The sequence below is a fragment of the Poecilia reticulata genome, linkage group LG10 (assembly GCF_000633615.1).
Source record: "Poecilia reticulata strain Guanapo linkage group LG10, Guppy_female_1.0+MT, whole genome shotgun sequence".
In the NCBI taxonomy this organism is placed as follows: domain Eukaryota; kingdom Metazoa; phylum Chordata; class Actinopteri; order Cyprinodontiformes; family Poeciliidae; genus Poecilia; species Poecilia reticulata.
The window spans coordinates 29,213,537-29,239,127 of NC_024340.1; the positions used below are offsets into that span (position 1 = coordinate 29,213,537).

Consider the following 25,591-nt stretch of genomic DNA (forward strand, 5'->3'; position numbering starts at 1 on the left):
TGTCCTAGTACCCCCAACAATTTAAAACTACTTTCACCCCTGATCATGTTTAAGGTTTACAACATGTTTGAAGCTCTTTTCCAGTTTAGTAAACATTTTCTAACTTCCATAACGTTGTTTACCAGATTTATTTACTTTCTGTGCATGACTTCCACCAACAGCATAAACCTGGACTATAGCGTATATGTTGTGCCTGTGCAGATTACTAACCACTGTGGTGTTCAGGAACGAGGAGATGTTGAAGACTTTATCCAGACGCAGGGCAGAGTAGATGCCTTTGTTCTGTTTGCAAGTACTGAAAAAGTCAAGCATATAGATAGGCAAGAAAACAGAGAGGAGAGAGAGAAAAATCAGTTTTATACCAGTCTGAGAGAAAATGTTTGCTGCCACCATGTGTAATTGATTGGAATTACAGAGCTGATGTGTTTCAAACTGGAAGCAGGATCATTTACTCAAAAAGCTAAAGTCTTATAAATTCTAACATTTAAGCAACCAACTAAGTGAGAGGAGTTTTCTTATTAAAGTTAAATCCATGTCTGTTTGTAAATGTAATGACTTTGGGTCTGCCATCGCAGCGTACTTATGAATCCCCATCAAGCAGGAGGATGATGAAAGCTTATGTAATCAAACAGAAGTAAGCTGCAGAAAAGCAGTACTAAAGTGTAAAAAATGACACTAATTAGCTACGGCAAGTTAACTGCAGCTCCTTTCATTTGCATCCTCCCTTCCGTCTGGATGAAATATTCAACTGGAGACTCGATGCCACAAGCAATGAATGTGCCACAGCAGAAAGTTTGAGCAAAATATGAGTAACCTCATTTGTTGATAACTCAACATCCAATAGAAACAGTTTTTAAAAAAGTTAAAAATGCATTCATCAATGCTTTCTAAGATTTTAAATATAAAGAAGATATAAGAACACTGAATGCATTGCTGTGGATAGAACCACCTGATATTTCTTTATAATTTAAATATTTTGTTTTTGCATTGCTGTTCTACTCTTCATGTGCAATGCTGCTTACGTATTGCTTAAAAATGTTTTCTAAGCTGACAGCACAAGAGACGTGTGCATACCTCAACTGAAAGCATTTTACATTTGAATACATGCTAAAAAACTCAATATGTTTATTTGAAAATGAATTTTCAATAAATTTGGGATCACAGAACTTTGCAGAATGTTAATATATAATATAATATATCTGAGTTTTCTTTGCCTGTACAAGCTTTCCGATGTCAGCTCCAATTCAGAGTCATTGTACATGTAGCCTGGGATGAAATTCTTCCACTCTGGGTTGATCAAGTATGGGGTGTCAACGACCTGGTGAAAAAACGACAGAAGAAAAGTAAAAGGTCTCTCATATATTTATGTGAATATGTATTCTTTACATTAAAGCGATAAGAACTCTGTAGATGTGTAGTTGGTGGAATTGTAGCTAACATGGAGTGGATTATTGCATCCCATCATTAAAACCCCATTCAGGCCTAAATTATGACCAGTAAGTAAACAAATGTGATTACCATGACAACCTGTTATTGGTGAAAGCAGCACAAAACGACAAACTCAAGGATTTGCATGTGGGGAACAAACATTGGCAAGTGTGGTTTGACCCAACTGACTTCCTACTGTAGCACAAATTGCTCAATAAGTTCATGGTGGTTCTGAAAGAAAGGTGCTGGAAAACACACTGCAGCCCAGTTTGTGTATGGTGCTGCTTAGCTGCAGACCTTTCAGGGTTGAATATTCCCTGACATCTGTGGACTTTATTGCCAGGAATATGTAACTTTGCCACAAAGCAAAATGGTTCAGGAATTGTTTGAGGAGCACAACAAATATGAGGCATTGACTTGGCCTCCAAACTCCCCAGATATCAATACAATCTATGGTGAAAGTGCATTCTCTTACACATTTAGAAAACGTTACATTTTCTTGTTTTCATACTAAAAATCCATAAATAAAATCCAAAGAGAGGTTAAAGGCAAGAGATAAGAAATAATTGTCTGCTTTTCCCACTTGCCTTGAAGAGTTCTTTGGTGTGAAATGGCTCACAGAGAAGTTTCTCCATGTTTCCTCCTGCCAGAAAGATGGTGGTCAACACTCCCATAAGCATCCAGGAGAAAATGAAGCTGAATCCAACACCGCTGTGGACAAAAACAAATTCACTCAGGTGGGAATTTTTTATTTATGTTCACAATGTTAACAGTGAATATTTTTATTTTACAATTGTCATCGAGAATCTCCAATGTTTCTTCTCTCCTGCTTAGCATAGCACAGCTGAACCAAGATCAAATTAATTGAAAATCTTGAGAAAAAAATAGCTGTTTGGAAACCAAAAGACTGAGAGATAAAAGGTTAAGATACAAGAGATAGAACATTAAATAATAAAAACTGAGTTTCACTAGGGTATGTCAGACTTACGCCATCAGCAGTGTTCCTCCTGTATTGGAGATACATCCTCGGGTCGTCGGTGAGGCATGCTTGTCGTATCCCAGGGTGCCGCACAGAAGGCCCAAGTAGTTAAAGGCCAAGACCAGAACCACCATGCAGCACAGAGCGATGCAGCCGATCCATCTGCGAACATCAAGCAGAAACTAAACAACATGTAGAAGAATCAAGTCCCAGAACAGATTTGTTGAGTTTAATTGTACAGTTTGAGCTAACCCTAACCCTAAACCTGGGAAATAATGTCAGCCACACCCATAAATTAAGTGAGTCACATGAAGGAGTTTGCTTTTAAAAATTGCATCTTTTTTCATTTGGATATCTTGCAAAGCTGCATTACAGACCATCCGCACTATTTTTCGGTCTAAAAAAACTGGGCTTTCAAATAATCAGTTTTAACCCTTTACAATGAAGTTCACTTTGAAATAATCCACATATGCTGGTTTTGTTAGTGGTATGTGGCTTGTTCTGATCAGATGTGCTTGGCTTAAGGCTGCTTGGCTATGGAAAAAATTATGATCCAGATTATTTTGGTCAATATTCAGGATTAAAACTGATTTTTCATTATATTTAGAAGAACAATGCATTTCTCACATTTGGAAAACACACATAGTTTATATTTAGATACAAATAACAAAAGAAATCAAATTAAAATTCTTTAAGAAAAGAAAAAAACTTTATTGGAAATGAAGTGCAGATAATCAAAATATCAATAATAAATAAGATAAGTAAATGTATGTTTGTCATAGTTAATCATACATAACACCAAGTTATTTCTTGATCATATTTTAGTGTTGGATCCTACACATGTATTTAAATTTATGCTCCATATCTTGAATAAATGTGAGTTTCCCTCTGCTAGTTGCTCGTAGATACAGAAACGTGGTAATTATATTTTATTTGTACGAAATAATGATACATTTCTATTTTAGAGTCCTATGAAATAGGACCTAAACTTTCCTGCACTGTAAAAAATCTTTCTGTTTTTTATGCAAAGAAAATTGTTCACTTGTCTGGATATCATTTTACCTGTAGAAGTCCATTTTGTCAATTTCAGGATAGTAGTCTTCGATTTTGGCGTGTGCATGGCTGATGAAGATGGTGAAGTTAGACAAGCAGGTCTGCAATGGGAAAGCTCTGGAGAAGCTGCTGATGTTGTTGCCGACACTGTCCACTAAATTCTGGACACCTAAATGAAAGACCAGTCATTGGAAAGCACGCCATAACTAAAGCAACAAAAGAGCTGACTAATTCCAAATTAATGTTGTGTTTCATAATTGATTTGATCTTTAAATGAAGCTTAAATGAAACAACAGACATGAGTATAAAGATATGATCATAAAATGTTCACGTTTTGCATCTGTCTCATCATGCACGCTTACAAAGCAAATAAAATACAGAACTATTAGATTCATTTTCACAAGTAGAACATAATGTGCACAGCAGAAGTTGCTTTTACTAGACACGTACTGTTGACGACGGTTCTTGTCTGTTCAATCACAATGTGCGGTGTGTCATTCAAAGAGGAAAAACCCTGAGAAGAAGAGAAGACATCAGGTTTTTAAAATTCATAATGCCATAAAGACTAAAAGTTTTAAAAAAGACACATGATAGACACATGAAAATCCTTTAATTTATTCGCACTCACCCTGTGGACGACAGAGCTGAGATCTGTTTTCACTACATTTTTCATCTTTTCCAGCTGAGGGTTCACATTAGGAAGCTAAAAATCAGTGAAAAAAACATCAATAAACACAAACACTGATGAAAAATGAAGGTTACAATGTTTGGTATCAAGAATCTAAGTTCTTCTTTTTCTCATTGATTTCTCTCACAATTTCCCACAGAGAGCTGAAATTGATGAGTTGACTAAGGATAAAATTTGAAGAAAATGGTGCTTCCTCTCCAACTCAATGTGTAATTCATCCTACAATCCAAGGCCAAGGTGAAAGAGACTTTAATAACTTTTATAAAATTGCATGCGGTTAGACTGCAGCCACGGTCATTTGACTTTGAAATAATATTTGAAATGTCAGTACATAACATCAGACATCATGGAAGCCGGAAGAGCTTGTTTGTGTTGAGTTCAATAGCAAAGTGTCTCTATAGTACCATATTTGAAAGTAAAGTAAAGCCATTCAGATCATATTATATTCTCAGATTGTGCAGTATTTTGTTTTGTACCCGGGTGAAGTTTGCACTCATCTGCAGCTGGGACAGGGACTGGCGGATGCTGCGGCAAAGCTGGGCCGTGGTGGCGTCCGATTCCTCGTCATGGCAGCCGGGGTCATCAAGGGTGCGGTTGATGCTGTCGCGGACTTGGCTCAAGTTGAAATGAAGTTTTCCGGCTCCTTCCTGTAAGACCACCAGAGACACGCTGACGTTCTCCAGGGCCTCCTTGGTTTCCCTCATGGCTGAAAGGAACGAGAACAAAAATGAGGCGAAGGAAAGGATTTGGTTGCTGTTATGGAAAAACCAGGCATGAGAGCTAAAATGTTTATTATGTTCCCTTGAAACATAATTATAAATTGTTCTTTTTAGCCCTTTAATATAATAGTTTATGGATGAAATCAAGTTTTAAATTTATTGGGGATTTTTAAAGGCTTACCACAAAATGACAAATTTATGAAAATCTCATAATTCTGTCCTGGTAAAATGCAGGATGATATGCAAAAACACACTGAAATTATTTGCAGCAACGCTTTTTTGTCCTTCTTCAACATAATTGGACCAATGTTTCAGTCGTATGTATGACACTTTAGTTTTAACATCAGCATACATACAAAAAAACAGATTATGTAATGTGTGCTCTGTTGCACACATCAGGGGACAAAATTAACACGTAGAAATCAGCAGACCTGACTTCACTAAACACGTAAACGTCCTTCACACCAAGGTGAAAACTCGTTTTTGTTTTTCCTGGAACAGCAATGACGTGAATAATTGTGCTTTATTATTGTTGATGTCGTTAATGAGCAGCTCATAGTTTTGTAATCCAGAGTTTTGCAAAGCAGCAGTCAGTGTTCACTAAAAGTCCCATAAAATCCTGCAGCAAACATCCAACATTAAACAGGATAAGGAATAAGAAGATACTGGCAAATGTTGGAACAGTGCTAAAAAATGCAACAGGAGAAATGGTAACACTGACACTGTGACATAAATACTTTGTAAAAAGAGAGATGGCTGATTATAATTATTATATTGAGTTCTCCAGGAACTCATAGATTGCTGTTTGGTCTTCTTAAGGTGTGCCTTGAAAAGTATTCACACTTTTTTACATGTCATCATCTCACAACCACAGAGTGAATGAATTTTATTGGGAATTTATGTGACAGACCAATGCAAAGCAGTACAAAATGTAGAAGAAAAGGAAAATAATTCATGTTTGATGCATAAAGTGAAGTTGGGATTCTGACATGACTAAATGTGGAAATGTTTAAGGGATTTGAATACTTTTAAAAAGCACAGCATATTTTAGATGACTAGTCATATTCTTTTTGTTGTTGCAGGTTAGTTAAAAAGAAATTATGACTGGTTCAAACAAACAAACATGGTTCAAACAAACATGGTTCAAACAAACATGTCACCATGAGAGAAACCAGCTGAGATATTCAGATGCAGGTTGATGTTGGTTTGGACTTTTAGTGAGATCCATTAACTTAAAACTGCACTCAGCAACATTGTCATCCACATAAATGAAAGTAAATATTTACATGACAAACACTGCCATAAAAACATGACATTGTTCTCCCTTTTATAATAGATTTAATAGAATGGAAATAAACAATTCCCAATAGAAAAAAGCAAATTCAATCCTAGAAATATTTCTCATCATTATCTTCTTCCTACTCCCATTTTTTATTTTTATTTGAAAGACATTTGTTGTCAGATGTTGCGTAGTGCAATTTTAATGTTGTAATTGTTCTCTATGAAGATGTGACTTGATGATCAGGGAGGTTTAACATTTTTCAGGAAAAAAACCCAGGAGGATCAGATAGTAGGAGCAACAACAGCATCAAAAGTCACAACATTAGGGATAAAACGACTGGATCATCAGTAAGTCGCTGAGTTACCTTTGATGGCTCTCTGGATTTTCACTTTATGAAGAACATAAACAATATAGACAATAAAAAGAAGTAATAATAATTAAAAGTCAAAGACTTGCTTACAATATTGTAAAAGTGTTTGCCTTAACAAATGATTACTCCGTAAGTTTAATTCACAAAACAGCAGTGAAGTTATGCAATATGCTGTTAGTAGCAGGTTGTTAGTAAATGAAAGGAAGAAAAAATGTGTTGATGTACCTCCAGCCATATTAAGCACTTGGTTTAAAGCAGGATGGACTTCTTTATCCAACCGTACATGGATCCTTCCCCCGAGTAACGGACCTATGTCTGTAAGAAAACAGCAACACATCTATCAGGCAAATGTAACATGTATATTACTACTATTGTTAGGCCTGGCTGCAAAGTTTTCTTTTCCTTTTTTGCAATATTTAACTCTCAGGAAAGAACTGCCTGCAGAAGAAAACTTGAATACTCAAAGGAAGCCTTCATTACAGTCACAGCTGGAGCTTCTAGACCCAGATATGTCGCTAATCAGTTGTAAAAACAAGTCATGGATAAGGGGAAGTAAACAAGATGTATTACCAAGAAGAAAAGCTGAGTGAATCATTTATGCCCACTTAATTCACTATCAGAGGCAAGAAGAAGATCTACTTACTATCTAGGTCATAGTTGACTTTGTTCTTGACGGTGGCGTATTGGGATATTAGGTAATCAATTTGCTGCAAACAGGAAACACAAAGCAAAACAGGTTTACATGGAAGCATACAGAAACTGGTTCATTAGTTCCACGTTAGATTCCAACAGATTCTGAATAAAAAATGAGCTGAGTTTTATAAGACCCTATAGGTAAGAATATAAATAACAAAATGAACATGAAATGTTCTCAAAATACCAAACAATTCTCGAAACTCGGATGAAAAGTGGTTCTATGGTTTTGAGTCCTTCCTACTCGAAAGAGGCTTTCCCCCCCCTTTTATTACAGAATGAAACAATAACACAAATGCTTAAAACATTGCAAAAAGCTATTTAAGACACATTTAAACCCATAAAATTAAATAAAAAAGAAAAACTAAATACAGAGGTAACGTGGTCGTGTAGCATGTGAATCTCCCCACACTCATGAAAGAACTTTGCTACAAAACCATTGAGGATACCTTTGTCATTTATTGCAGAGTTGTCTAAGCCACTTTTTCCTTCCACTTAACTTTGTGTTGAAGTCCTTGGATATAGCCCTTAGTGGACAGCAAACCTTTATTTGTGGCTTACCCTCCTCTCAATGACCATTGGACAACTTTCAAATCAATAAACTCTCCCCATAACATAATATTTCTGCAAAAGAAATATGTTTTTGCTGTGTATTCATTAGTAACATTTAATGAGTAATTGAAATATATCAGTTTTGATGTAATACAGCCATAAAATAACAGTATGACTTTCAGAGTTTATATTGAATTACTAAAATGTATTAACTTTCAAACGATCTTAGACTTAGAGGCAGCTGCTAATGCTGCGTCTTTATTTTATCTCACCATCGGTGTGTCATTAGCAAAGGTGTGCAGGTCCCTCATGTTGCTGTTAACCAGCCGGCGTATGTTCTTCACCTGAGAGCTCAGGTTCTGGTTGGCTGCATACGCACACAGAACTCCAATCCTGCAAACAATTGGCAGACGCAAATATGATGATATTACTGTCTGAAAGCCGAGCATTTCCATCTTAAAAGCAGCGGGTTCTACAGAATGGGATGATGGCATGTCAGCAGCAGTAGGGGTCAGTCTTTCCCACTTTTACTTTTACATTAAGGCACCTGTAGAACTAGGAAATATTGTTATGTAGATTCAATATAAATAAAAACAAAAAGTGATGATTGTAGCTTGTTTACAAATGTTTAATCTCAGGTCCTCAGAATGTAAACAAATCTAAATTTAATGAAAGAAAAATACATGAAGCGGGACATTAAAGGACGTGTCTTGTATGCTTCAAACAAATCTGAGTAGCTCACAAGACTTAATTAGCTTGAGGAACATCAAGGGAGCTAGCCCATAATATTAGGCTGTTTCTATAACTCATTTCCATCCCAGCTGAAAGCACCTCACTGCTGCCCCTGCTACTGTAAGTCAGTCCAGCTGTTCCTGTGAGCCTGGCTGTAGCTCCAGGGGTGGTCAGACTTCAGAAAAGAAGGTTCTAAAGAAGTCAGAATTCATAAAGTGGGATTGTACTGCACAGAGAACCTCTTTCATGGAAATGCCTCAGTGGAATAAGCAGCTTTATGAATGATGTAAGATGAGTTGCTGAGAGGAATAACAAAGGGACTGACTCAGAGGCAACTGGGATGGTTTAGATCAATAGAAATGAATCGGATTGTTGTGACTCATTGAATAAAAAAGCAGTGGAGATGTGTGTGTGCGTGTGTATGTGTGTGTGTGTGTGTGTATGTGTGCGTGTATGTGTGTGTGTGTGTGTCTATTGTTCAGCATAAGTACAAAAGCAGCTTGTACATATGTGGTGCAGTGAAGATGGTGTGTGTAGTTCATCCTTACAGTGTTCTGAGCAGCAGCTGCATTAGTCACAGTCTTTATCATGAATAAAATCCGATGTGACAATAAACTGAAGACATTTTCCACATTAGGGGCAGTAATGTCTGTTTAGACTGGGCATGATGAGATATACTGTTTCCAATTTCTTCTGACGCTCCTTCATGTGTTCATGTGTACAAGTGATTCTCTATAGAACAGTAGCAAGAGAACTATGAAGTTATTGTATTTCACTTTTCTACTTTTCAGTTAGAACATTTACATAAAATAACTAGTGCCGGGACATTAACACATTAATTTAAATTATGTTACATAGATTTTAAAACATTAAGAATTTCAAAGCAAATTATTGTATATTTTTTCATATACATTCAGAACGTAATCTTTGTATTCGCATGTTTCTAGTTCACCCATAAATCTGACACACAGCTGACGGCAAAGTCGCTTCTCTTGGCTCAATATGTGCTTCAAAAAACAATCTGATGAAATGCTGGAAAAGACTAATTGTGTTAAAGTTGTGCCAAGAGGAGTTAGCCTACAAAAGCAAAGCTATCCGAGCCTAAAATAAGATCTTAGTGAGAATACCAGCAGCAAACAAAGAGCAGGAAGTGCATGTACCCAACTCTAATATCAGAAACCACAGTCCACATTTCTAAAGAACTATTTTTTGTAGACGCTACATGAATGATTAGGGGTTTCTAAAATACCTGACAGCTGACTAGGTTTGATTACTCTTTGCACCAATGTGATGTTTGAATAACCTAGATATCGGGATAAAATATCGCTGTTTTTGAACTCACGTCTATTTATTCAATAATTTAGCCCCAAAAAGGGTTTTGAATTGAGAATGTTGCTTATTATATCGATTTATGGTTTTTGATCAAAATGCAATTAGTTGCAAATAAGACCCTCCAATTAAGTTGATTAACATTTTTAATTGAGTCCCACCTCTAAAATTAACTTGATTTGACAAAAGTAGAGCTTCACAAAGTCCGTTACTGAATAGGTTGAAACTTGTGAATCAGCCAAACGAGCAGAGTGAGACACAGGAATGATAATTTACCAGGGTAAGATCAAAACTGTCCACTTCACCCACAAACATTTTGTTCAGCCTTCTCTCTCTTCTGTTTTCCTGCCCCTATTGTAAATATACAGTTTCATAAATTTAATATAACTTAAGTTTTTGCTAAATTTATGAAATCAAACTTTCTTGCTTGCCCATGTCATGTTTTCCTCTCAGGGTTGCGTTGGGTCTTTCTAAATCCACACATTACTCAATAAACTGTACATGTTAACATCAGGCTTAACACTAAACTCATATTTTCCTTGTGTAGAATCTGAACTCTGACCCCTCTGCCTCCCTTTCCGCCCACCTCCTTCTGCTTTTCTTTGTCTCTCGCTCACTCCGTCTGCCTGGTGTCCAGCAAGGTCACTGGAATCTGGTGCTTAACAAAGAGTCTTTGAGTGAAAAGCAAAGCACTTAGCAAGAAGCTGTGGAGAGTCCCGTCTGCCACAGCACAATATGATTTGATTTATATTTACACTGCACTAATACGAAAAAATCTCTAAACGGACAAGTTGTACTTTTTCTGGCCTAAAGTGTTAAAAGTTTCTCTTTGAAAACTTTAAAGATTTAAAGAACAATCTGTTTTGTGAAGGTTAAGATAAGTAAGGATGTTCTTCTCCAACAAGATTCTCCTTTCCTCTATGTGCCTCAAATTTCTGCTTGTTTCTACCCAGTGGGATGTGATCACTACAGCGAAGCAACAGGCATGCAGTTTAATATTGACAGCATGCAAATTCAGCTTTTCTACTGCTGAGTCGTGTTCCTCATTTATTTAAAAAAAACAGACAGATTAAATTGGGGCCAAATGTTCAACTTCAACCAAGATACAGAAATTTCTTAGATGTTTGCAAAGCAGCATCTGGGGCTTCACTTCAATATTGGATGTGTCATTTATTATAATAGGGGGCTTTTTCTAACTGTATCATATATTATGGAACGATTCCATGAAAATCAGAGACTTATTTTTTGAATAGAGTTATGTAAAGTAGTTATGAGAATTAGATGTGAAACATGCAGTAACATCACTCTAAAAGTGTTCAGATTGGAGAAACACACACCTGAGCAGTATCTCTCTGCTGCTCCTCCAAAGTCACCTCTTGCTTCTCTGATAAGGCCATCCTGTTAAGGCCAGTTAGTTTAGCTGGACAGCCATGTCCAGTTGTGCTACACTCTTTAAGTTGGAATGTTGTTTTTCATTCTGATCCTGAACCAAACGCCTCCACATCTTCCTCCTGTCTGCTGTGTTCCTTCATGATGCTGTTTGTTCACTAGAGTTTCTAACAAATCTCTAAGACCTTTATATAACAGATGCATTTAAGATTGGGATTAAATTACCAACAGTTGGACTATCTTTAGTAATTATGTGACTTATAAATTATTAAATTAGGTTTTAATGTGTTTCAGAAATTAGGGTATGAATATAATGCATGCCACACTTTTGAAAAACATGTTTTGCTCTAGTTTTTCTCATAAAGGTCCCAATGATATTTGTTGCTGTGATGTTAAACAACTCTCCTGTAGCAAAATCGCTTTATTATTCATAACATCAACTCATTTTCCATAAATCTGGTTTCATGAGTTCTTCCTTCTTTGGTTTAAAAATATTTGGATGAGCCACTAGCATGTTGTGTTCTAAGTTTGTCCGCTACATTTAACTTTGGCAAATGGTTGCACGTCTGTGTGGCTTTTTTATTTCTTTTTTTTTTGCCTTGTTTTGACCAGAGGGGAAAATTCAAACACAGCGGGAAAGGGACTTACCTCTAACAACTCTGGAAAAGGGCTTTAATTCTTGTTTGAGAAAAAGCCAAATGACACATGAAACTCTTCCCTAAGGGTGGGAGCCTCAGAACAGCAGATGAAGAGGAGCATCAGTCCAGTGCGATGCTGCAGAATCTAGGCCACTACTGGGGGCTGGGAAGTGTGTGTTACATGGTCTAGTGGCTCCATAGCTTTTACAAACTAACAATGGCTGCATTCAGCATGACTGTGGCTGCAAGGCCGGGGCAGTCGCCTTTCAGCCGTCCCCTTGTTTCACTCTGCTGGAACTGGACCTCACTCCTCCCGTCTCTCAAAAAGACATCAGCTTTAGTCTGAAGCGCTTCTGTAAAGTGAAACTGTCACCTTCATGTGAGGGGAAAAAGTTTGGGATTGTGCTGTGACAATCCAAAAAGTCTGTAATTAGGACAATACTCTATTTTTGGCACATCTTTGTTTAGTTTCTTTATTTTGTTGATGTTATCTAAGTATTCTGCACAGAAACAGACAGATTAGAGAATGTGGGGCAAATATGTGCTGAGTTAAACATTTTGGAGCCAAAACAAAGTACACTGACACATCCTATGCTCTGAGAAGCGCCTAACAAATACTATAAAAAGAAAAATTATGCATATGAAGGTCTTTTTAATAAGACTTTAATACTGGCAAGTAATATGTGTGACAAACAGTATGCTTGTTAATCAGCACACAACTTTCTGGATGCCTGAGCCGAAACCCTGACTAATTAACCAGAAAACATAGGCTTGTTATTCTTACTCTATAAAGAGCAGGACAACAAAAAATGATGCCTTTCCTCTTGTAGTTCTAAATATAATGAGTATTTATTGTGCAATTTAAAAAAAAGAAAAATGATAATACCATTTTAATTATCAAATTTATATGTTTTAATTTGAGGCATTAGGGATAAGTGATGATTTTATTCACTATTTTCTGTTATGTGATTTATGCAGCTAGTTTAATCATTTTTCACAGTTAGTTTTTTTTTTCTCCTCACAGTTCATCAGGTCAGTGTCTGCACCCTGCATCCTGTTACAACCACAGTTTCCTTATAAAAATATTACCAGGCGATGAACAGATTAGCTCTAACGTTTCCTGTCGTTTGGCTCTCTCGCCCTTTTCATCATCAGTGCTCTATATAAGTTTTTATTTGAAAACTATAAATTCACTGAAAGCAGTTTAGAGGAGATGAATCAAAGTCTGAACCTGAGAGAAATCCTTGGAGTTCAGGATGATCTTAAACTGGAGGAAAACCACAAAAAATACTTGATATACTTTATATTTAGGGTAAACATAACTTACTGAACTGGATTTGATCATATTTGGCCATTTTACTTTCATAACTCACTAAATGATTATGGTATGGATTCTGTGGATTGAAGCTGTGAAGAGTTTATGTCATATTTAAATGATGAAGAGCAAACATGATCATATCAGTGTAGAACAGCAAAGTTCAGTTCATTGGGGCCTAAAACACTAATTTATTGTTGACATATTTCACTCAACCTCTGGAGCAAGAAACAAAAATATTATTCAAAACAAATCTTCATCCGCATTCAGTGGCATCAATTTAAAGTAAAATTCAACATCCCGGTTTCAGGATACATATCTGATATCTACTGAACTAATGCGTTCAAGATTTGGTTGCATCTCCTCACATTTATTCATTGCTCTTTAATTCGGAGTCAACTACAACTGTAAAGCTGTGAATGAAGAAAAAACAACACAAAACTCATAAAACATTTACGATTTAAGTGGCTCTGTCTGAATCATCTAGTATTCTGTTTTCTTCTATTAATATTTACAGTTCGTAAGTTGGAAATAAATATTTCATTCGTTCATTCATACGTCTTAATTTCAGAAGTTAGACGTCTTCACATCTATGAGTTGCAGTAGAGAAATCTCACTACAGAAGACTACAATTCATTCAACTGGTGTAACAAACCATGAGTTTTCTTAACATAAAATGCTTAATACCCAGCTGGTGAAATTATGTTTTTAAATATAAAGATGTTTGCCTTCTTTTTTTCAGAGCCAAAATGGACCAAGCTATATTAGAAATCTTGTTTTTGGGGCAGTAGAGGATCCTAGCTTTGCAGAAATAGAGCACCTCTAAGATGTAAAGCACATCCCAGAGCCATGCAGCTTTCCCTTTCATTTCTTTTCTCTCCCAAGGAACAATGTGCCATATAATCTCTACTTTTAGCCAAAACTCTGCAAGAATATGCATGCCTGTGCACCTCAGTCAGTCTCCCAGTGGAACATGCTTAAATGTGCATGTTAAATTGTTTTATACACACCACAAAAAAAAAAACTGTGCAAAGATAAAGTGGTTTTCATGGATGAAACAGACTTGTGAAAATTAGAAATTGATTAATAGGGATGTGTTGCATTAAGAAGATAAATTTGAGGATTCATTCTTAGAATGGCCTCTCCTGTTAATTAGCTGAGGAATGATTTGTGCCGAGTTGCCATTGTGTGCTGAAGGTGGACGCAGTGGGAGAAAACGTGCAGTTTGTTAATGGAAAAGCAAATAAGTCACGAGGCACTACAGAGACCATGAAAACACACATTCAATAACAAATCTGTTCCAACAGAAAACAAGTCAGGCTCCAGGCACAAGAAGCTGATAGAATAACAAAGCAAAGATTTTAAGACTTTAATAAGGAAAACTGTGGAAATGCATAATAAAGACTCATTTATTATGCTGTTTTCACTGTTGTTTGGTTGAATTCATTGATGGAGCAACTTTGAGCATAAAAACATTACAATTTGGGTGCAAAGGGGCAAAAAAATCTACGAAAGAAAGAAAAAAAGAGCATTTGTTGCCTGCTGATGGCATTGTAGCAATATTCTCCCTGTTTTAATAAATTTTCAATACTAAAAGTAGAACTTTCTGGGTCAATATCACAGACTGTGTGAAGTTTTGCTCAGGCTGTGCTTACACCACGGACCTTATGAAGCTCCATGTCACAGCTCCACGGTCCTGTTTCACATAACTACACTACTTATGGTGGAAAAGACACTTAAAATATTAATAATATTCTGCTCAATGAAATATTCCTGATTATCCACATTAGTAATGTGGGGGGTAGTATCGATCCAACATACTGCCGTTAGAAACTTTAAGTAAGTTTTGCTTCAAGCCTCATATTGCTTCTGTAAATTTCCCTCTAACGTCTCAAAGCAGGAATAATGAAATCTGTAACAAATAAACTCTAAGATTTGTTATGTCAAAATAAAATATGTTCTGTCAACTCATTGGAGGATAATAAAAAAATCAGTTTTCTTTGTTTCTGGACTTTTTTATATGTATAAAACTGAAAATATATGTTTTTAGAGGTTTGTTTATGCCAGCAGGATGTACAATAGTACAGTGTCCTTCACACTTATCAGAACTCCGGAGGAAGACCAGCGAGCCTTAAATTATATTTATCTTTTATTGCCGCAGCATAATCTTGCCCTGGAAATGTTGGAAAAGCTGAACCTTTAGTATGAGGACAGATTTCAGTGTGGAAGCCTTCTGTTCTCTCGTTCTGGATCACTGGATGGCCCATTCCAGCTGAGGACAAGTTTTACCACACTAAACTGTCTGCCTGGGATCTTAGGTCGATACTCGGTTCAAAGTATCTGCACTATCTTTAATTAGAACCCATCTGATTAGCATAATAAGCATGAATTACTAAGCTTGTAATTTTTGGACCTTTTTTGTTAATACTGTCGGACACCCAGTAACTGAAATAGATTGTCGAAGTGCATGCTGGGTAACAGAATCAGCAGGGCTCCTCCACTCAGCTGCAACAAAAGGAGGGATCTGCATTTTCATATTATAAATCCATGCATGGGTCATGATGAATAAGAGCTGATTAGGACAGACTCAAATAGCTCCTGCTGTTCTGTAAATAATGCATGGTGTGGCTTTAGCGTAGCTGGCAGACAAAATGCAACATGTCATATCAGAATAACGAACATGCATGAGAGCACAGATGTGAAATGTGAAGAACGTTTGCACATTTTTCTACATAATATGTTTACTAATGATTATCCATGTACATAAATATCAGGAAAACATGAAAAATAATCACTTCTCAATTGAAATATTTCAATTTGAGATTGAAATATTAAAAGATCAGGGTAATTAAAGTCTTAGACAGAAGAAATGTTTAAATCTACAACCGCCAGGATCTAATAAAGCTAAAGGTGCATGCTCATTATTGCTGCATCAATCACTTCTATTTGCTGCAAATCTGAGTTTAATTAGTTATTGAGTGTGATGGATAATGACAAGCAAAGGATGTTTCCGCTGCTCTCATTCATATTGCTTTGCTGATGTCATAGGTGTGTTTACAAGCCAAAATAAATGCCAATTTATTAATTTGTTTCCCAGGAGCAGATAATCAGTCGTTCAGTGCTTTAAAGGTAAATCCCCATTACAGACAAAAAAATGTAAAGAGGCCATTTAGTATTAATTCAGGGTTTCAGATTTGTGCATATTTTTAAAGAGAAACATAAAAATTAATGAATAAGAGGAGCTCTAGTTTTTGTTCTCTTAGATGCAATATATGTAAAAACAGAAGAAGAGATAAAGTTACATGACAACAAGAAACTATATCTGATGAAAAATTGGTTTATTGTGGTGCTACTGCATCGGTTTAGCGTTTCAAATGGTGATGTACAGAACTGTGTTCTTAATCTCTGTGAACTGAGCTGTAAAATGGTTCTGGTGAAGTATAAATTTGGACGGACCTTCCTACTGAACAAGGTGATATTACAATCCTACAACCTGAACCACTACTCAAAAGAGGTAAGTAAAAACCATGAAACAAACCCATTGACCTTTAGATTCTGAAACACCAAACAAATTGTTTTTTTAGTAAAAATTAGCAACAAAGAACTTCAGTAAACAGATTTGTCTTGTGCAGGAACCCAAACCTTCTGGCTGTTAAACATCAGTGTAATCTGAGATATAATGTTCAGTAACTTGTCTTTTCAGTGAATAAATTAATTTAAATAAGCTAAGCAGTGATATTCAGTGTATTTCACAGTTTGTAGGAATCTCCAGAAAATGCTTTAAAAAAATCTTCAAAAATATGTATTTTTGCCTCAAATTTAACGATGCAAAACAAAGTATGAAGACAGTTTTGTTCTGTAGCAACGATTACTTTTTGCCTTTTTATGTTCCCAACCTCACCTGGCTGCTGTCTTCCCCTTAATCGGGTTTGAACACTTCTTGGGAAATAAATGTCACCACTGCTCTCCTGTGAGCCTGGCTGTCAGCTTTCTTGTGACAGTAAAAAGCAGTCAGTTCCTGGGCTCCGTGCCTCTCGCTCAGCTTGTAATTGCTTCATTAGAGCTTCTGCTGCATCTCTGCCTTGTAGCTTGGAGATTTAATAAGAGCAGAAAAGCAGCTCGCAGACTCCTCTGTCTGGGCTGCTGGGTTATTGCTGTGGAATTTCTTATAACATGAAGACAGAAAGTCAAAGAACATCAAATTAAGTATACTCCTGGATCCCTTCACTTGAGCACAAGCAGCAAACAGAGCTCTCTCAAAGCCGCTAGGCTAAAGATTTCATGCTGCTACCGAGGCTGCAAAGCAAATCAAAAGAAAAAAAGAAAAGAGGAAGATCCATGAAGCTATTTGCAAGAGATAAATGTTTGTAAACCTGGATTTTTGAGTGTTTCAAGTCAGATCTGCTCAGAAAATGTGTCTCCTAAGCAAACAGGTTTCACTCTGCACTGATGGAGAGAGCCCACTTTTTATATGAGCAGAAAAATAATGAGCAGGAATGTTAATGAAGTGATCCTCACTTGTAGTGAAGCCGTCTGATATGTTTGCAAATACATTTCTATTAAAAAAAATGTCTAAATTGTGGCAAAAATTATTTTATTACTTATATAAAATTCAGAAACCCATCGATTGTGGAACGTTCCAACGGATGCTGTCCATGCTGACACTCACAAGTGGAATTCAAATAAAACTGATTAAAAGATTATAAAAAATATTAGCCGTATTGAATGAGGCTCGGGCTGCACAGTGGCGCAATTGGTAGAGCTGTTGCCTTGCAGCAGGAAGGTTCTGGGTTCGATTCCCGGTCTTGCTGTATGAAGTTTGCATGTTCTCCCTGTGCATGGTAGGTTTTCTCCGGGTACTCCGGTTTCCTCCCACATCCAAAAACATGACTGTCAGGTTAATTGGCCTCTCCAGATTGCCCCTAGGTGTGAGTGTGTGTGTGCATGGTTGTGTGTCCTGTGTGTCTCTGTGTTGCCCTGCGACAGACTGGCGACCTGTCCAGGGTGACCCCGCCTCTCGCCCGGAACGTTATCTGGAGATGGGCACCAGCAACCCTCCCGACCCCACTGAGGGACAAGGGTGTCAGAAAATGGATGGATGGATGGATGGATGAGGCTCACTGAAAAACTCGACCGTTGCTTTGAGGATGAGACAATAAGTTACTACTGCTGAAAACAACAAAGAAGACGACAGCATCATAAAGTTCATAAAAGGTTGTGTGTCATTCAAATGTGTTGAGTCCATAGCCTTGATGTAAAAGCACAGACTACAATTCCCACAAAATACTGTAAACATAGCCATTCCAAGTATAAGGGGCTTGTCGCTCCAACGCTTGAATAAGTCGCCAACCTAATTATCAGTATATCACATGCAATGTTTGCCATGATTTTTAGTAACGTATTTTGTGAACAAGCTTATTCAAGCGTGATTTTAATTTAATTTCTTATTTAATAGAAATGCTGCAATTTCAAAATTGAGTTTTTTCAACATTAAAAATGTCAGAGCACAAGATGAAGGGATCTGCTGTGGGTATAAATCATAAAGCAAAATCTCAACAGAAAAGAAAAGATGAAATTGTAAGACACATGAATGAATTTGACATTTTAAGGAATCCTGTGGTTTCATCTGGGATTATAAATGTGTATTGACATGATAGAGCTCTCTGGAAGAATCCCCTGCAGGACGATGAGACCCAAGCTTAGACTGAACACAAGGATGAAGGGTGCTGCCACACAGAATCTACAGTAAGACTTTACTATATTTAGCAAACAGCATGGGGGGATGGTGGAGGCTCATGACTGAGTGTTTGACCAGAGGAGGAGTGTGTCTGTAGTATCTGTGCATAAACATAATTACGAGTACAAAGCTGCTGAAGAGTGTGGGGGTGTTGCATGTATGCATGCATATGCATGCATTCAAATATTCCTTTAAAAATAACATGCATTCTTATGATCATATTTCTGTCATTTCTGCATCTGCCACACTCACGTGATAACCAGCGAGGTGGAGAAGAGTAACGTTCCCAGCAGGCCGCGCCGGCAGTCCGCGTTCTTCCTCTGGCGTTGGTGCATCTCACCGCCGCAGTTGTCGCAGCAGCGGCACATGCAGAAGAAGAGCCCCACAACCGGCATGAGGACGGCGAAGAGCAGGCCCACCGCCGCACATATGAGGAAGCCTATCTCATAGTAGATGGCCTGGGGTCAGTGGAAGAAGAATGAGAGGAAGAAGTGTGAGAATTATCGTAAAAGAAACAAGGAGGAAATTAAAATTAAATGGGGAATCACAGGTGAAAGGGGATTAAAATAACGTGTTGGGAGAGTTTGGAAGGGAGGGATCGAAGAAAAGAGAGATTTATGAAGGCAAAACAGAGGAGAAGGAAGGACACGCAAGGAGGCCAAGGATAAAGAGAGCAACAAATCTAAAAATATCTGGAAGATCCCAGGGCTGTAAAAACTCCTGTTCATCGGACATGTACATAAACAAAGAACACGATGCATCACATGTAGATATTCCAAGTTAATTTGATTCAGATTTTTAATTATCTCTCACTAACATGCTAAAATGGGACAAACAACCTCAGACTCTATGATAACAGATTCAAATGATAACAGAAAAATCTGAAATATTGTCAAAAAAAAAAAAGAAGAAAAATCAATAAGCCCCAATTCAGTGGCGCAACTACACACTATTCAGGTGGATGCAAAAACATAGATCGGCGCCCCCCCCCCTCCTCCCCCCGACCGAGGGAAGGAACGTCAGGGTGAAGGAGCGACGCTCACTCAGTCCCCCCCCCAATGCATAGAGGCGCAGCCCCCTCTGGTGCTGCGCCTCTATGCGTTGCATACCCACTTTTTGCGCCACTGCCCCAATTAATCAGCGAGAGATTGCATTTGGATCATTTTCCCCTGTATTGGTTCTGATTGGTGATCAGCAGGACAAGTACATGAAAATAAGATTTTGTATTCATGTGCCTTAAATGCATCAGAGTTAAGAAGTTACATCATCAACCAGCAACGAGTACAAAGGGTTTTTTGTTTAATAACATAAATGCATTTTACAAAGATAATTACTTTATTTTCTGTCATATTCAAAACAGTGATCTAAAAATCTGAAGCACACATTTTCCTCTTTTTTGTGCTATTGTCCTTCGATGAATTATAGTCCTTATGAGTTGCACCAGGTTTCTCTGATGCATCTCATGCATCAGAGAAACCTGGAAATCAGCATTAACTAGCAAAGCGTGGTCAGTGTATCTCTACTAGAAAACCCCCTGGGAGTCTGCATATTTCAAACAATACAGACCAGAAGAATAGCAGCGTAACAGTGGAATGAATCTGACCTGTCTGAGTTAGCCTGCAGTGTTGTTTTCCCAGAGCAATGAAGGCTGCGTTTCTGATGAAAACCTGACTCAAGAGGAATTTGTTCTAAGGCAGGAAAACATTGTGAAGCAGATCTTTGGACTGAACCTGAATTACAAAAACAGGTTTTATTTTTCTTAAAATATGACAAATGCACCCAGAACTGAGGTGATTACCTGTTTCACTGAGATTCAAATGAGAAAGGTTGAATTGAATAATATTATTATATACACAGTAGAAGTCAAGAGGCCATGAAAAACCTGCAATTATTGTCTACGAGTAAAAATTTCTATTTATTTTTTTCATGAATGAAATTTTATGAATTTGTTCAAAACATTAAACCTGAAGTTCTGAGGCTGAGATAGAAACTTAAATATAAAAACCTGTTTGTATTCAATTAGAATGTGCATTTTATCAAACTTATAGCTGATTTGAATGAAAAGTATTCGCCTGAAGATATTAGACACTTATTATGCAGTTATAAAAGTTTATCTCCTGCATCACAGAACGGGATTATTTCTACGATGTCTCTAAAATATAGAAATCAAGTTTAACCTTGATTTCTGTAATTCCTTACTGAAAACATTTGTATTAAAGTTTTTGTTATTATTATTAATGTCAAGCAGGAGTGATTCAGATTCTAACTGTATGTTAACCTTAATAAAAACATAAAAATATAAGATACATTCCTCACCGTGATTTGTCTCACTGTAGGTGAGGAATGAAGCAAAGAGCAACGAATCAACAGCTTCATTACCCTCCTGACTCAGCTCCTTATTTTACAACAATCAACCCAGATTAACAATAGTTTGGCTGGTTAAAGTTATCTATTATACCCAGTTTATATAGTCAGTCTTATTGTCTAATCTGGATTACTTCAGATTCTAGGACAGTGGGATCTTTAATTTTTACTTTTTACCTCATGTAAAAATTCTGAACAAGAGCAAAACTGGGTCGAAACTGAGAACATTTGGTTCACATTCTTCAGCAGGAGACATCTCCAAACCTCAACAAGAAGCATGAGACAAGATCAATAGCTGCCTCCAGAAGTGACCCAGAAACCAAAATAATATGCAAAAAGTTCTTATTGTCTGTGATGGGGCAGTGAATGTGCTGCGTCGCTTCTGCAGTGCAAAGAGAACGAATGAAAGCTGCTTCACAAATGACAGTGTCTGAAATAACCAAGAGAATACTCTCATTAATCACAGATGTTAAAAAAGTTTAATCAAAATGAATGCCATGACAGAAAATTAATTATTTAGAAATAACTTTTTAATCTACATTTTAAAACCAGAAAACAGCATATTCCTAGTATTAATCTTATTACACAGTAGGGGAAGAACAATGTATTATAATCTATATGTGTAGGACTCTGTCCTGTCTTTATGTGGTCACCTAGGAAACAGACATATCTCTCCACACAAAGCCCCAGTAATCCCAGGATCCATCTGAATGCCATAAATATTCAGGTTGACTAAACTGCTGCTGCTGAAATGTCCTGTGTATCTTCTGCCTCGTTTTATCTGAATTTCCACAGGAGTCGGTCCTGTTAAACCTGCATTCATCAAAGCATTTGGAATTTGATAAAACTTTAAAGGCTGTTAGTAATCCCTCCCAGAAAATGCAACTTTAGTTTCATGATTTTTGCCTGTCTTGTATGAAAAGATCAGAGTATGACTCTCAGGGGTCCCGAATGGCTGAACAGGTCTTCCTCGCTGATCTGCACTAATCTGAAATAGCTTCTGAACTTGGCTCAGAAATATTCTTCTGTTCTTCAGGAAATATTTGTGCAAAAGAGTATCCACTTTGAAAGTAAGAGCTTTTAAAAAGGCTGCATTAAAAAGCAACTGCTGGTATTAAAAGTCTGATTATGTTTTTTGTTTCTGATCTGAAGTTGTCCACACTGTTACAACAGTGTGGCTGACCTTTTTTTGTAATCCTCACAAAAAAAAGGTCAGCCATATATATGTTTTTCTTTCCATCAAATCTCTTAGAGTGCCTGCAGCTTGGAGTATTTCTGGACTCCAGTTTTGCCTTGGCAAGTGCCCAAAAGAAAAAGACGCCCTTCTAATAAGAACAAAGGGGATGATGGGGTGGCGACATGTCATACTGATGAAGATGATGTAAGCTTGATTAACTCTAGTGCTGGCAGCAACCATTATAATAACCTGCCTAATGTGACTCTAAATTTAATAACTTTAAGTCATTACTTGAGATACTCCAGTCCGCTAATGGGGAAAATGTTTGTTTTAGCATCTTTTTTTTCTGTCAGCTTGGTTTGTTGTTATGGGTAAAATCACCGGATCAATGGAGCAAAATCAGGAATCAAACACATCTTTTTTACTGTACTCTACTTGTGACTCAAAGTCATTTTACTTTTCTTTTATAATCAAAACGTTACCTTAATGTAACTTCCATGGAGATGAAAGGTAAAAGGAGTGGATTTGAATGATCTCAGTTCATCTCACGTATAAACAGTCAGAACTCAGTAAAGAACTTCATACAATATGAGTCCAGGGAGGCTGATCAGACTTTTTATTTTACTTTCATCTTACCTTCTGATTTTTTTGTTTTTATTTTGTTGCTTCCATTTGTCTGTCAATTTGCTGCTGGTAAACTTGAATTTCACTATTGAGGGATAATAATATTCCATTTTCAGGCAAATTTGTATTTGTGCAGAAATCAACAAGTCTTTGTTGATTTAATTTGAAAGAAAATGCTTCAGTTAGTTTTTCAAGTCCAATAAAATATAAACTTATTCTGAGGCCTTTTGCACATATTGACTGAGTTGCTTGTACTGTAAATGTGCACAAACTGCTGATGTTAAAATACTGGATTGTTTTACATGACATTTATTACAACAAAATACTAGCTATGCATAACTAGAAGGGAACAAAAGGTCCTGATTTCAGTACTGTCAACATGCAACCAATTCAAAACTGAAAGCAACAATCAGGTAAAATGAAAAACAAATAAAAAATCTGAATTACCATGTTATGATTAAGCACTGCTGTTCTTTCTGTGATCTAAAAAGCATTTCTCCTTCAGAGAATATGCTTTTAAAAGAGAAGGATATGACAAACTGAAGGGTGTGGTTGGAGGAAAATGGGATGACAGCGTGAAAGTCACAGGGCTACAGAACTAATCACTGATATAATTTATCAAATAATGGTTTGGAATGGAGTTCTGAACAAGGTAAGATACCTTTCTCAGCTGTAATTGTGCCACCCTGGTGACTTACAGAAGCATAGTTAGACTGAATATGGGTTGGACTGTAAGTCCAGAGTGTGGACTTTACCTGCAGGGTCAGCACTATGTTCTCTGGCTGGGGGAAGCCAGACGAGATGAAGAGGACATGCAGAAGACACGGCAATGCAGCGTCAGAGAAAGAGCAAAGCCACAAAACACAAACATGAGATGAAAATGACCAATAGAAAATGAAATCAAAGCAGCCATGCAAAAACACTGTTGCATATTGTAACAAAACACATAGACAGTGAAAAAGGCTGTTTGTAGTTCATTTAAATTTTATTCTTTTCCAGGGTCAAAATTATTTTATATACAGAAAATTTGCACCCAAATAGATGTTTACCAGAAAAAGGTTGTGTTGCCTATAGGCTAATAAAAGGTTGTGAATTGGAGTATTATTATCATTAATCAATAGTAAACCCTGAGAACAGTCCTTATCTGGCCTGCTTCAATATGGAAACATGGCTCTTTTTACACTGTAACTGAATATTGGATCACAGAGTATTTTGTATTTGTTAACAGTTTGCATAAAATATTTAACACTCAGATGAACATGGTTATTTCTCTCTCTTTCACTCACTCACCTTTTGATATTCTGTTTGAATGGCTCCAAACTTGTCCTTTGCCAGCTTCACAATAAGATCTGTGGGCACAGAGGACAAGAAAAACAATCTGATTTTCCAGAAAATAACAGGAATAACAATTCACTCTCTCGTCTAACAATTTGTCTAAAAACTCATCCTTAACTGAACTATATTCAGTTTAAACAGGTTTGCCTCCATGGTTTTCTTATTTTCTATAATTTCTTGTGAGTTACTTTCATCATTTAGTCTCTTTTCTGTGCATTAATCCAGTAGCACAAGGACAGCTTGGTGTGGAGTTAAAGTCTGGAGCCAAAACATCAACTTAAATGTCTAATTTAGCCTATAGTGACCTGTTTGGGTCTATATTTTCTCATCTCTTCAGTCTTGAACTAGTCTGCAGATCCTGAAGTAATCAGGATGTCATTTTTAACTATATAACAATTTAATTGTTATTGACCAGAACTTTTGCATAATCTCTCTGTTTTGTTTTATAATTTTTTTACTCTAAATAAAACACAAAAATAAAGGCGACTTAACCAGTCTGCTATTAGCCAAATCAAGTGACTTTCTATCTTTCACTCAGTGTCATCTGGGAAATACATTTGCTCCTCTGTCAAGTAGTTGTGATTCCCAACCTTTTAGTGGCAAAAACATTGGAGCACCACCCTGTGCATGAACGAAGAAAATGTTGATGACTGTCATCTGTATGTTGGGAGCAGAAAATAGACCAAATGCATCTAAGAAATAAGTACAAAGACGTGCATAAAGTAAATATAAACATATAAAAAAGTAGATGCCCAGTGTCACTGCGGAAGATAAATAATCCCTAAGCAGTTCAAGAAAACAGCAGAAGGAAGACAAAGATTTGTTTTATAGATGTAAGTCAATCACTGTATTAAAAAGATGAAAATAAACAACAACAAAAGCTATATTTTGACAAAGCTGGCATTCAGGTGGTTAAGAAAAAACCCCTATAATCAATATATAATATGTCTGTGGCTATTTTCTGTGTGTAAGAGACACAACTTTATAAGACAATTCAGGGATCCCAGAGGGTTAGGGTACAATACGCATTATGGTTTATAAAATGTGCAACAGATGTTATATAGCTAGCGAAAGTGCCTTGTTCTTGGGTGTGGAATAAAGAAAGTGGTGAGGCTGAAGACAAACAAGAAAAAAAAAGGAAGACGACATTGAATCAGAACCTCCTGAGAATGTGCAGAGAAAACCGA

General features: G+C 36.9%; 1 protein-coding gene across 21 annotated transcripts in view; it reads right to left on the reverse strand.

The window, feature by feature from the left end:
- prom1a (prominin 1a) overlaps positions 1-25,591 on the reverse strand; it is a 64,739-nt gene that overhangs the window by 15,580 nt on the left and 23,568 nt on the right. For 13 of the 21 annotated variants that reach the window (XR_534734.2, XR_534735.2, XR_001777005.1 and 10 more), the window contains exons 2-16: positions 24,360-24,418; positions 23,825-23,851; positions 19,157-19,362; positions 8,037-8,157; positions 7,163-7,226; positions 6,745-6,834; positions 6,514-6,537; positions 4,625-4,854; positions 4,089-4,163; positions 3,911-3,974; positions 3,470-3,629; positions 2,417-2,569; positions 2,016-2,139; positions 1,215-1,318; positions 211-295 (exon numbers count right to left, since the gene is read on the reverse strand). Coding sequence is in view for 3 of the 21 variants with exons in the window: in XM_008421098.2 (XP_008419320.1) it covers positions 211-295; positions 1,215-1,318; positions 2,016-2,139; positions 2,417-2,569; positions 3,470-3,629; positions 3,911-3,974; positions 4,089-4,163; positions 4,625-4,854; positions 6,514-6,537; positions 6,745-6,834; positions 7,163-7,226; positions 8,037-8,157; positions 19,157-19,362; positions 23,825-23,851; positions 24,360-24,418 (1,586 nt within the window). In the remaining 18 variants the exon portion in view is untranslated. The remainder of the gene's footprint in view (positions 1-210; positions 296-1,214; positions 1,319-2,015; positions 2,140-2,416; positions 2,570-3,469; positions 3,630-3,910; positions 3,975-4,088; positions 4,164-4,624; positions 4,855-6,513; positions 6,538-6,744; positions 6,835-7,162; positions 7,227-8,036; positions 8,158-19,156; positions 19,363-23,824; positions 23,852-24,359; positions 24,419-25,591) is intronic. The other 8 variants (XR_001777011.1, XR_001777014.1, XR_001777016.1 and 5 more) reach the window with 3 other exon arrangements.